The sequence below is a fragment of the Salvelinus namaycush genome, chromosome 10, assembly GCF_016432855.1.
Source record: "Salvelinus namaycush isolate Seneca chromosome 10, SaNama_1.0, whole genome shotgun sequence".
Classification (NCBI taxonomy): domain Eukaryota; kingdom Metazoa; phylum Chordata; class Actinopteri; order Salmoniformes; family Salmonidae; genus Salvelinus; species Salvelinus namaycush.
In genome coordinates this window covers 42916645-42930229 of record NC_052316.1, presented here as the reverse complement: position 1 = coordinate 42930229, position 13585 = coordinate 42916645, and the positions used below count along the sequence as shown (strand labels likewise).

General features: G+C 44.9%; 1 protein-coding gene across 3 annotated transcripts in view; it reads left to right on the top strand.

The window, feature by feature from the left end:
• The first annotated feature begins 3047 nt into the window (after window positions 1–3047).
• LOC120055042 (phosphodiesterase 4D interacting protein) overlaps window positions 3048–13585 on the top strand; it is an 83201-nt gene continuing 72663 nt past the window's right edge. For all 3 annotated transcript variants that reach the window (XM_039002900.1, XM_039002899.1, XM_039002897.1), the window contains exons 1-5: window positions 3048–3204; window positions 6766–6842; window positions 11145–11271; window positions 11515–11699; window positions 12530–12644. In XM_039002900.1, coding sequence (XP_038858828.1) covers window positions 3055–3204; window positions 6766–6842; window positions 11145–11271; window positions 11515–11699; window positions 12530–12644 — 654 coding nt within the window. In that variant the 5' untranslated portion in view covers window positions 3048–3054. The remainder of the gene's footprint in view (window positions 3205–6765; window positions 6843–11144; window positions 11272–11514; window positions 11700–12529; window positions 12645–13585) is intronic.

Sequence of the window (13585 nt, the reverse complement as noted above, 5' to 3'; positions counted from 1 at the left end):
GATGAGCAGAAAGTTAAAGGGATAAGCAGAAAGGTAAAGGGAGGAGCAGACGTCGGAAAGGGATGAGCAGAAAGGGAAAGGGATGAGCAGAAAGGGAAAAGGATGAGCAGACGTCAGAAAGGGATGATCGGAAAGGGATGAGCAGAAATGGAAAGGGATGAGCAGACATCGGAAAGGGATGAGCAGACGTCGGAATGGGATGAGCAGAAATGGAAAGGGATGAGCAGACGTCGGAATGGGATGATCGGAAAGGGATGAGCAGAAATGGAAAGGGATGAGCAGACGTCAGAAAGGGATGATCGGAAAGGGATGAGCAGAAATGGAAAGGGATGAGCAGACATCGGAAAGGGATGAGCAGACGTCGGAATGGGATGAGCAGAAAGGGAAAGGGATGAGCAGAAAGGGAAAAGGATGAGCAGACGTCGGAAAGGGATGAGCAGAAAGGGAAAGGGATGAGCAGAAAGGGAAAAGGATGAGCAGACGTCAGAAAGGGATGATCGGAAAGGGATGAGCAGAAATGGAAAGGGATGAGCAGACATCGGAAAGGGATGAGCAGACGTCGGAAAGGGATGAGCAGACGTCGATAAGGGATGAGCAGACGTCGGAAAGGGATGAGCAGACATCGGAAAGGGATGAGCAGACGTCGGAAAGGGATGAGCAGACGTCGGAAAGGGATGAGCAGACGTCGGAAAGGGATGAGCAGACATCGGAAAGGGATGAGCAGACGTCGGAAAGGGATGAGCAGACATCGGAAAGGGATGAGCAGACGTCGGAAAGGGATGAGCAGACGTCGATAAGGGATGAGCAGACGTCGATAAGGGATGAGCAGACGTCGATAAGGGATGAGCAGACGTCGGAAAGGGATGAGCAGACGTCGGAATGGGATGAGCAGACGTCGATAAGGGATGAGCAGACGTCGGAATGGGATGAGCAGACGTCGATAAGGGATGAGCAGACGTCGATAAGGGATGAGCAGACGTCGGAATGGGATGAGCAGACGTCGATAAGGGATGAGCAGACGTCGGAATGGGATGAGCAGACGTCGGAATGGGATGAGCAGACGTCGGAAAGGGATGAGCAGACGTCGGAATGGGAAAGTACATTGATAGAATAGGGATGGTTTCATTTTACATGCAGCTGGTTGGGTAATACATTCAATGATCTCTGAATGAGCTCTAATTGGGTTGCAGTGTGTTATGGGTTGTCTGGTGTTCTCTCCAGCTCTGCTGTATCCTATACATTATGACAGATGAAATATATTGTATTGATTGTAATGGGTGGACTGGACTGGGGTTCAGCTCTGCTGTATCCTATATGATGGAATACAGTGTTGTCACACATGATGAGCATTCTCTGACCTGTTTGCGTCTCAGCCACTCAGTCGCTGTCCTGGCCAGTCTTGTTTGCTTACTGTTTGTATGGTCTACTTTTCATACACCATCTCATTGGTGTGTGTGTTTTTTTTGTGTGTGTGTGTGTGTGTGTGCGTGTGTGTGTGTGCGTGCGTGCGCGCGTGTGTGTGTGTGTGTGTGTGTGTGTGTGTGTGAGTCAATCTGTTTTAGTGTCTTTCTTTCTCCTCCACTACCCTTCTACCCCTCACGGCTCACAGGACAGCGCTACTCGTCTGAGCGCCAGTTCCCAGTCTGGAATTCCACAGCGACAGCCAGAGCATGATAGCCCCTAAAAATATCCTTGGATCAGTGAAGCATTCCAGAGTGTAGTTTTTCCACTAACTCAGGTGAACAGGGCAGGAGAGTGGTGCTATAGCACCCCCTTCTGATCAGATAGCGTCTAGTAACTTCATGGTTGTCATGTTGACGTTCACATCTCATATGCTTCACTCTCGATATACATATACAGTGTTGTCTCAGCATTTCTGGTTCCAGTTCAACTTGTTTAGGTGTTTTGCAGTTTCTGCCTGTATGTGCACTGGTATGGGGTGGAGGGTTGTGGGGTTATTGGCTGCAGTTTTTATCCCTAGCCCAGTGTGGGTTAACTTTGGGGGATGTAATAATACTGCCATCATCGTCGAGGCAGAGGACATGTATGTGTAGCCCATGTATCTGATGCCGTCTGGCCAAAAATAATATGTCATACTGTTTCTGGCCAGACAGCATCAGATACGTGGGTTACATGTAGTAAGACAGAGAGTCACTGTTTCGCTCGGATGCTTTCTCTGGTGAGATCGGGAATAAGGGGGGTGGGGGGGGGGGGGGGGCTCAGACTGGCCTCTGCCTGGGTCCTCCAAATCACCAAGTCCACTCCTGGGTGGATGGCCTCCAAATCACCAAGTCCCCTCCTGGGTGGATGGCCTCCAAATCACCAAGTCCCCTCCTGGGTGGATGGCCTCCAAATCACCAAGTCCCCTCCTGGGTGGATGGCCTCCAAATCACCAAGTCCCCTCCTGGGTGGATGGCCTCCAAATCACCAAGTCCCCTCCTGGGTGGATGGCCTCCAAATCACCAAGTCCCCTCCTGGGTGGATGGCCTCCAAATCACCAAGTCCCCTCCTGGGTGGATGGCCTCCAAATCACTAAGTCCCCTCCTGGGTGGATGGCCTCCAAATCACTAAGTCCACTTCTAGGTGGATGGCCTCCAAATCACTAAGTCCACTTCTAGGTGGATGGGGGGGAGGGGATGCTACTGTACAAAAGTAGTGACATACAGTATGTGTTCGCTATCAGCTACAGTAGCAGAACAGCACTGCCTGAGGTCTGTCTGAGCCATTCTCTCCAGCCTGTGTCAGATTCCTGGAATAACTTCCCAGTGTTAAAAAAAGAAACTCAGACACAACCCTCTAACACCCCCCCCCCTCCTCTAACACCCCCAGCCCCCACCCCTCCATGTCGAAAACGGGGCAGCTCTCCTCTCTGAGTTTCACTGTCACTTCATAGTTGACTGTTAGAGTTGTTGACAGTTAGACAGTAAGGACTGTTCTACTGATAGATTTGAAATCTTCTTTGTTCATGTTATTATGTTTTTATTCTGTGTTGCTTTAGTTAGGATGCGGGACTGAATGGGGGGCTCTGTTGCCCCCTGTGAAAAACCCGTCACCATGTCTAACAGTTTCCGTGGTTACCGTACTATTTCTCAGCACCTAAATGACCTGAAGAAGGAGAACTTCAGCCTGAAGCTGAGGATCTACTTCCTGGAGGAGAGGATCCAGCAGAAGTACGAGGACAGTAGCCATGATGTCCACAGGAGGGTGAGTCTCACTGGGGCACTGAGGGGTGGAGGACAGGGGGTAGGAGCAGCCGTGATGTCCCACAAGAGGGTGAATCTCACTGGGGCACTGAGGGGTGGAGGACAGGGGGTAGGAGCAGCCGTGATGTCCCACAAGAGGGTGAATCTCACTGGGGCACTGAGGGGTGGAGGACAGGGGGTAGGAGCAGCCGTGATGTCCCACAAGAGGGTGAATCTCACTGGGGCACTGAGGGGTGGAGGACAGGGGGTAGGAGCAGCCACGATGTCCCACAAGAGGGACAGAGGAGGGGGGTGCAGGGGCAGGGGATGGGGATGGGAGCTTCATGGGGGGAATAGCCATTTGTTGCTATTTTACAATTGAATATGCGGTGTCGCTATGTGTGTGTGTGTGTGACAGAGAGAGAAGGTGAGAGAGTTTTGTGTGAAGGTCTATGCTGTGTGGTCTGGGTTCATCATACATCAATATGTTTATTTAGCTCCAGATGATGAACGAATTATGCTAAGTCATGCAATTGAATGAATGAATGAATGAATGAATACAGTAATCATGGCCCAGTGTATCTCCTATGGTTGTTTACGGTACATACTGTAGTTTCCAGCTCTCTTCCTGTTGACTGTTTATGCTGCAGCTCCCAGACAGTGATGATCACTATACCTTTTTCAACAGGTCTCAGACCTGTTTCTGAGTGTTAACTGCAGCTGCCAATTACACTGCCCTGTCTTTAGAGACTGATCTGAGCTCAGAGATACTAGAGTAAACCCAGAGCAAGAGCTAATATAAATAGCTAATATAAAAATTATTAGTTAACCCCTTTCCTGTAGTCAAATGGCCAAATCGCCCTCCAGTGGCCTCTTGGGTAGAATCTTATTCATATTTTTTTGTAATTTCATAATTAATAAACATAATTTCCAAAAAACTCACCAAAAATGTGGTGTTTCTATGTCAAACAGTTTTGTTATATTTCAGTCTTCTGTGATGTTTATAAAGTGCAATATTGGGATGCAAACTCAAAATGTAATACATTTCATCATTTCAAATATCACACTTCTTATTTTTTTAAGCCCATAACAATGTGTGTGAGGTGTATACTTTTGTTTCAAAGTAGATTTATTTAAGACTCCCAAGAACCACTCTGTGACCCTGATTTATCCCACTGCAGTAAAAGGTTAATAATAACTGGAATATGATGAATAGTGTGAACAATGGAATGTCTTACATTAGATCACATGATCCCAAAGTTGTACTGTATATTTATTTTGAAAAACAGACCTGCTCACTGGACAGGCAACGTGACTGATGTGGTTAAGACTGGTTGAGACCGGTCGTTGTTGCAAAGGTGATACCTCAGCAGCTGCTGTCTGGCCTGGGGGCAGTGGAGCCAATAGTTTTTGAGAAAATCCCTCCGACGCCACCAATCAGAGACCCCCCAGTGAACACCTCAGAGTTTCAAACAGATGTCAGCTTTCTATATCCACCCCTCTGACCTTACTGCAGGCTACAGTCAAACCAGGGATATGATCTGCAGACATTTACTCTATGAACAGTTTATGCCTTATCATATGCCTGTAGCATATCTGCTGCAGTGAGACTAGCAGATCAGCTTTCTGTGTCAACCTCTGTGACCTTCTCTGACTGCAGCCTTAGACACCTAGCCTGGTCCCAGACCTGTTTGTGTTGTCTTGCCAACTCCACTGCTGTCATTATCAAATCAATGCAAAGGATTTGGCAAGACAACACAAACAGACCTAGGACCAGGTTACTAGACACCTACAGCTGCTGTAATAAAACACTGGGTCGGTGATAATGTACTGTGTTGGCTGACTAGATGATTACTTCATTAATATTCAACTTTGATATTACCGTTGAAGTATAAAGATCATCTCTCTAGCAGCTCCCTCAGTAGAACTCATCTGAAGGTTATGTGCCTTCATGTTGTTATCCAAAGTATAGAAATAATTGTTATTGTGAGTATCATCAAAACATGATCATATTATAACAATAACATCAATGATCTCCTTGTAATTCAGGGACTTATTTCTATGAAGTGCAGAGCAACGATTAAGGACCGACAGAGCGACAGGAACAACAATGTTTTGTGTCCAGACAAGCCATGACCAATACCAACAGAATCAAATCAGATTAAAACATCTGATTGTAACATTTGTTTTGCTCCTTCTAAATGCCATGGCTGAAAAGTATGTGCAGTTAACTTCGTGCACCTCCTGATTTATAATGTTGACAGATCAGAGACAGTAGTCCAGTAATGTTGACAGATCAGAGACAGTAGTCCAATAATGTTGACAGATCAGAGACAGTAGTCCAGTAATGTTGACAGATCAGAGACAGTAGTCCAGTAATGTTGACAGATCAGAGACAGTAGTCCAGTAATGTTGACAGATCAGAGACAGTAGTCCAGTAATGTTGACAGATCAGAGACAGTAGTCCAGTAATGTTGACAGATCAGAGACAGTAGTCCAGTAATGTTGACAGATCAGAGACAGTAGTCCAGTAATGTTGACAGAACAGAGACAGTAGTCCAGTAATGTTGACAGAACAGAGACAGTAGTCCAGTAATGTTGACAGATCAGAGACAGTAGTCCAGTAATGTTGACAGATCAGAGACAGTAGTCCAGTAATGTTGACAGATCAGAGACAGTAGTCCAGTAATGTTGACAGATCAGAGACAGTAGTCCAGTAATGTTGACAGATCAGAGACAGTAGTCCAGTAATGTTGACAGAACAGAGACAGTAGTCCAGTAATGTTGACAGAACAGAGACAGTAGTCCAGTAATGTTGACAGATCAGAGACAGTAGTCCAGTAATGTTGACAGATCAGAGACGGTTGGTTAAGGACTTGTAAGTAAACATTTCACGTTAAGGTCTACACCTGTTGTATTCGGCGCATGTGACAAATACAATTTGATTTGATTTGTGTGTTTATTATGCTTGTCTGCGTGCGTGCATTCCTTATGTGTGTGTGTGTTGTGCGTGTGTGTGTGTGTCAATGTCCATACATGCAGTGTATGTGTCGGTATGCTCATACGGTTTACAGAGTAACAGGTTTACAGAGTAACAGGTTAGCAATTCAACATGTCTTTGTTATGAGTTATACATCATACTCTGTATCTAACAAGTCACTTGAGTACAGTATTCCCATAGCTATTAACAAACTGTTACTGTCCTTCTCCAGTACCTGGGGTTATAACTGTCCCTGTTGCTGTGTGCTGGGGGCAGTAGGGGGAAGAGAGGGGAGGGGGTTAGATAGGGGTCTGGGGGAGGGATGGGGGGGGCTGGGGAGGGAACTAGCAGGTGTTCATATCCCTCTATGCTATTTATAAACCTGCTTCACTCTCATATCACTGAGATATGGGTTGTGTACTTTGGGAGATTCATTTTGTATACTATATTATGAAGCTAATCTGAGTCAATTCATGCCTCTTAACAGAATTGAACAGCTACACAATTTTTTGTTTCATTATATATTACATATGCACAGTTCATGGTTTCTGTGTGATATATTGTTGTTTTGTGATTTGACGTGTTTCTCTCTGTGTGTTCCAGAACATTGAGTTGAAAGTGGAGGTGGAGAGCTTGAAGCAGGAACTCACAGAGAAACAGGAGATTCTGGACAAGGCCTTGTGAGTCAACTACCATGTCATTGCATAGACAGATACTAGTAGTGTACAGTTGATCTCTATATGCACACAGGAGGTAATACATCCCCCCTGTACTGTCCAGTCTGGTCCTCAGATAGATTCCTGCTGTTCACTCTTCAGACTACAGCTGTCCTCAGGCCATGAGGGTGCTGGGCTTATACTAACCCGTCTTAACCCTCCCTCTGTCATGTAGACTCACCTAACAACAGCTTTAAAGCCCGTAGGAATGCCTGGTGGAGAGGGCCAGGCTCTGACATGCTTTTGAAGAGTATGAAGTGCCCTCTGTGGATAGTTGGACTAAAGATAAAGGGATGAGGGAGAGATGAAGTGAGAGGACGATAGTGAGAGAAGAGGGGTAGCCTGTCGGTAAAATGAAGGAGAGGTAGAGACAGAGCGAGAGGGTGATAGGGAGAGGAGGGTAGTCTCTGGGTTGTTTTGCTGAGCCAAGGAGTATTTGAGCACCAGCACCTGTCTGTAAATAGAGCAGCTGTCTGTCTCAGTGTCTCTCAATGGTAGAGATATATCTCCTTAGATACAACATACTCTATACCACTGATATTCTAACTTGTTCAGCGGGCACCCCGTTTTTTCCACCCAAATTTCTGGGGACCCCATTTTTTCCTCAAGAATTTCTCGTGACCCCACCCCACAGCAAATCTAATGCCACAACCTTAAAATTGGTACGTTTAGATTTTTACATGAACAAATAACCTTCAGTTCATTGAATTTTAATCTCTTATTAAAATGAAAAGAAACCAATATGTATATTTACTCAATAAAATTATATTTATTTATTTATCTTTCTCAAAAATATATATTGTCCCATACAATAATCTGTGACCCCACGAGGGGCCGTGACCCTGCCTTTGAATACCACTGCTCTATACCCTCTCATATATCTCCCTCTATAAGGTTGGTTCTAAAGTAGAACCCTCCCTCCTTCATCATCTATCTACTCTATATATTCTTACTTTACTAAAAATCCATTCAAATTCATTCATCTTCAGGGTTGTATTTTTTTCACTTTTTGTTTTTATTATTGTTCTCTCTATTTACAGTACTAAATGTTAGATTCAAGAATAATAGTGTTACTTCTCATAGAAGTACGCCATACCTAATTACATTAAGGAAAAAGTCTGGGAACAAATCACTAGGTTCATGTTTTTATTGGTGGGAGGGAAAACACTGTGGTCTCTCATCGACACACCAAAACACCGTTGAGCAGATCATCATTTAAATGAAGAGCAGGAAGCCACTGAAGGTGCTCTTATTGTCTGAACCAGCATAGATTCGGTAGTTTACAGGGAGACGCACGTAAACCACATCTCCCACCTCTAACTCCAGGACAGCTGCATTAGATACATTCGTAAACATGCCATCATTGTCCCCTTCATATGTGGAAGCCATTCTCTGATCATTCTTGTACAAAAATACACCCGTTTGTGGATATATATTTGTCAAGATACATGGAGCGCTGTATCTGAATTAGAGACTCCCCTTACTGGTGCTGTGAAGAGACATGCATCAAGAAATGAATATGTATATATTCACAAGTACATTTTTCTTCAGCTGTCAATCATATAGCTGAAATGGATGCACAGGATGTAGTACCTTTAAATTGGTTGTAAGCCTTGCCGATGTTTGTGACGACTTTGCTGTAGGTTAGAGTAGTTTCATTGCTGAAAGGTCCAAGTTGAATATCGTCAGTCAGAGCTGTGAAGAACGCCATCTTTGGTTTGTCTGTGAATATGGATAAGAATAAACAACTAAAAGCTACGGCTTAGTCATTGCGATTATCAAGCAAATATCTTATTCTGTTATCCGTTGTATCTTTTTATATGTCCATATGCTGCTACCATTATCAGGGAAAAGTAGGGGTCTGGAGCACATTTGAACAGTTTTCCCGAAGGTAATACTTCCATTTCCTTTTTCTGGTACATCTACGATCCGCACTAGCACCACGCCTTTGAACTCTGGTGAACTTGAACGACTGCAAAATAATGTCTCGGTTTCCTAGGCAACCAGCAAAACATAACACAGTACAGTAGTTTAGTGCCTCAGGTTGACTTCTCATTACAGTCACGTTAAACATTTATAATGAACATCACTGTAACGCCATGCTGAGGTCTGTAAGTTGTGATGTAGAATCTGCATTCTGTCTCTTCAGTTCCTCCACCTCTTCCTCTCTCTCTGTCTCTCTCTCTGTCTCTCTCTCTGTCTCTCTCTCTCTCTCTCTCTCTCTCTCTCTCTCTCTCTCTCTCTCTCTCTCTCTCTCTCTCTCTCTCTCTCTCTCACTGATTGTCATTCTGGTCCCCATGGATAGAACAACATTCAATCAGTATCTTTTCACAGCTGAGTTTGTTTAGGCTACTAATAATATAAGATATGAGACTTAATTGGTAACATTAAAATATGACTGTCACAAATGACCTGTGCTCAATGTTTTCAGGTCCTCTACCTGGCTCTTATAGAACTTCAGCTCCACTCTCTGTTCCACCACCATGTATCTCAGCTCCTTCAGCTCAGTCCACATGATGTCAGGTTTGGTGGTGGTTGCCAGTAGGTCAGTGAAGGTTGAAGTTAGTGTCTTCTGGCTCTCATAGTGAACTTCATTCCTGCCCTCCCTCTCTCCCTGAGCCTGTGACCCAGACGAAATACTGGTCTGCTCTTTTGCACACCAGTATTTCTACTTGCACATCATCATCTGCTCATCTATCACTCCAGTGTTCATTTGCTAAACTGTAATTACTTCGCTACTATGGCCTATTTATTGCCTTACCTCCTTACTCCATTTGCACACACTGTATATATTTTTTTCTATTGTGTTATTGACTGTACGTTTGTTTATTCCATGTGTAACTCTGTGTTGTTGTTTATTGTCGCACTGCTTTGCTTTATCTTGGCCAGGTGGCAGTTGTAAATGAGAACTTGTTCTCAACTGGCCTAGCTGGTTAAATAAAGGTGAAATAAACATTTTTAAACACAGCAGCAACACCAGTGGAACTGCAGAAGCTCTCGTTCTGACAACACTCACACCTTCCGTGTACTTTCTACTGTGGGGTTTCTTTTACTATTTAAACAGTATGTCTCGTAGGTGTTATGGGTTTCACAGTATTTTAGGTTAAGGCCTCAAATAGAGGACACTGATTCGATTATCCTAGTGTGAGTTAGTGCTGTCTAAAGGTGGTCCACACGGTTGTGAGAAACATTAACCTGGTATATTTTTTGGAAGTAATGGGTGTTTTTTTTGTGCAGGAGTTTTCCTCTATCATAGGAAAGTTATTTCTCAGTACAATTAATGAACAGGTACTGTATATTCTATAATCAGGACATTTTTTAAAAATCTAAATGTTAAAAATGAGTTACAGTTTATGTAGGTGTGATCCTTCCACACAAACATAACATCATTTATTGGAGGTCTGTGTACCAATTTTAATTCATCAGCACTGTATGCAGAGAAATAAATACTTAATAAATCAATTAAGTACTTTGTCAAGACACAGTGAAATCTCTCCAACACTATAGCCCAGGAGGAGAATGGGTACAGAACAGGGTCAGTCCCTTTAGACCAGGGGGTGTTCTCTCTCTCTTTCTCCCTCTCTGTCTCTCTCTCTCCCTCTCTGTCTCTCCCTCTCCCTCCCTCCCTCTCTGTCTCTCTCTCTCCCTCCCTCTCTGTCTCTCTCTCTCTTTCTCTCTCTCTCTCCGTCTCTATTTCTCTTGCTCTCTCTCTTCTGTGATTGTCATTAGATTTATAAAAAGGCTGACTGATAGCCAAAGTGGAAAAGCAGTTAGAGCAACATTGTGTTGAGAACAGCAGCAGCCCAGGGCAAACTCTAACTGTACTGTGAGGTGCAGTAATCTAACTCTAACTGTACTGTGAGGTGGTGTGTGAGGTGCAGTAATCTAACTCTAACTGTACTGTGAGGAGCAGTAATCTAACTCTAACTGTACTGTGAGGAGCAGTAATCTAACTCTAACTGTACTGTGAGGTGCAGTAATCTAACTCTAACTGTACTGTGAGGAGCAGTAATCTAACTCTAACTGTACTGTGAGGTGCAGTAATCTAACTCTAACTGTACTGTGAGGAGCAGTAATCTAACTCTAACTGTACTGTGAGGTGCAGTAATCTAACTCTAACTGTACTGTGAGGTGATGTCTACAGAAACATGTATCATTTTTATATGAACATATGTTATGTAAATAGAGGTACAGGATGTGATATTTTCATTCTGCGATGTGTCTTTTATATTTCTGCTGTATCGCTGTGATCCTGTGCTCTGACAGGTCGACGTCTGAGAGCCAGACCAATCAGAATGAGGAGGAGGAGCAGCAGCGTGGCTGTGAGGCGAGGCAGCAGGAGATCAGCCACATGCGGGAGATCCTGGAAACCAAGGTCCAGCTGCTGCAGGAGGTACACACGCACACATTAATACACACACTGATGCGGTTACATTTCACTGACACTCCTCAATCCTGTTTGCATGTCTCCACTCCTCCCACACCTAATACAGTGCTCCAGTAATACTATTGTAAATATACTGTACACATCTCCCCTCCTCAAACCTGATGCATTGTGTTGTAAACAACCCACCATAACTAAATGTTAATAAACTATTGGCATGACCACTCTCCTCCTCTGCTGTGATGTTGTCAGGAGGTCCAGCTAGCGCGGGCCGAGGCTGAGGAGATGGCCTCTCTAGCAGAGGAAGAGTCCCAGCGCTGCCTGGTCCTGGAGAGAGAGATGATGATGAAGATGGAGGAGGATGAGGACGAGGAAGAGTGTAAGGGAGGGTCACTAGGAGCCAGGCTGCAGAAGGAGGCCTTGGCAGAGAAGGAGAGGTGAGGATGGAAGACAGGTGGTTATTGAGGCATGACTGGCATGTCAGTGTGGTGTTTCTCTCAGAGTAATGTGTGGCTTTAATACAAGAGACTTCCTCTACTGCCTACCGGTCGTATTATATAGCTGAGAATGTCTGGCACTCACATTAGTATTGACATTGGCATTGGTAGGCCTATTAGCATTGGTAGGCCTATTAGCGTTGGTAGGCCTATTAGCATTGAGTGGCCTATTAGCATTGGCATTGGTAGACCTATTAGCAGTGGTAGGCCTATTAGCATTGGTAGGCCTATTAGCATTGAGTGGCCTATTAGCATTGGCATTGGTAGGCCTATTAGCATTGGTAGGCTAATTAGCATTGGTAGGCCTATTAGCATTGAGTGGCCTATTAGCATTGGCATTGGTAGGCCTATTAGCATTGGCATTGGCATTGGTAGGCCTATTAGCATTGGCATTGATTCACATTGACTTTGACAATGACATTGTCATTCACACACTGATAAGAATGACAGTGGCTGTCGTGCCCAACATACTGTCCTCTACTGAACCAGGGGTATGAGATCACATATCAGTCCAAGAGGTGGTGCAGTACAGTACTTGCTTCATGAGGACCTTCAGCCCAACCGTCATAAAACATACGCGCTCTAGGCCCCAGCCCAACCTAATGACCTTAAAGTCTCTGTGGTGCTTTAAATAGCGAACATTTATGTTGTTGACCGCTCTCTCTCTCTCTCTCTCTCTCTCTCTCTCTCTCTCTCTCTCTCTCTCTCTCTCTCTCTCTCTCTCTCTCTCTCTCTCTCTCTCTCTCTCTCCCTCTCCCTCTCTCCCTCAGAATAATAGAGGAGCTGACTGAAGAAAGGAGGTTGCTGAGCCACAGGGTCGGAGAGCTGGAGGTCAGAGTTCATGACCTCTCCTCTTCCCTCCAGAAGAAAGACAGCGATGCAGAGGTAAACAAAACCCCACAATTGAAATGGGATCAAACTGGGTCACATAGAGTACACAATTACTGTATATATCTGGTATACACAACCCATCAGCATCTCCCTCTCTCTCTCTCTCTCTCTCTCTCTCTCTCTCTCTCTCTCTCTCTCTCTCTCTCTCTCTCTCTCTCTCTCTCTCTCTCTCACACCATTAATTTACAGTTCATGATAAACAGTATTTACTACAGAAACAGATGCTACACACATCTTCACACAAATCCTAACCGGTCCACAAATATGAAGCCGGGTGACATTTAGTTTTATGACTAGGGGTCTAGTACTGGTTTGGATATTTGATCGGTCACGCGAGGGCCAAATCTACTGTGCTCACAGCTAGCTATTGAGATATGGGTCACACTCTTCACTGTTTAGCCATACCTCTCCTCCCCCCTTGTCCCCTCTCCTCCCCCCTTGTCCCCTCTCCTCCCCCCTTGTCCCCTCTCCTCCCCCATCTCAAAGAACGGCTGAACGGCTGAACCCAGATGGTTGAGATGCTGTTTCCATATCTGTCCTGTATTTCTAAGCATGTTGTATATAGGTCAGTGGCACCCCGGCAACTAATGCCACGGTGGCACGCTAGGCTAGCACACCTCATCACAAGGCTAGGCTAGCACACCTCATCACAAGACTAGGCTAGCACACCTCATCACAAGACAAGGCTTGCACACCTCATCACAAGACTAGGCTAGCACACCTCATCACAAGTATAGGCTAGCACACCTCATCACAAGGCTAGCAAACCTCATCACAAGACAAGGCTTACACACCTCATCACAAGACTAGGCTAGCTAGGCTAGTACACCTCATCACAAGATTAGGCTAGCACACCTCATCACAAGGTTAGGCTAGCACACCTCATCACAAGACAAGGCTTGCACACCTCATCACAAGACTAGGCTAGGCTAGCA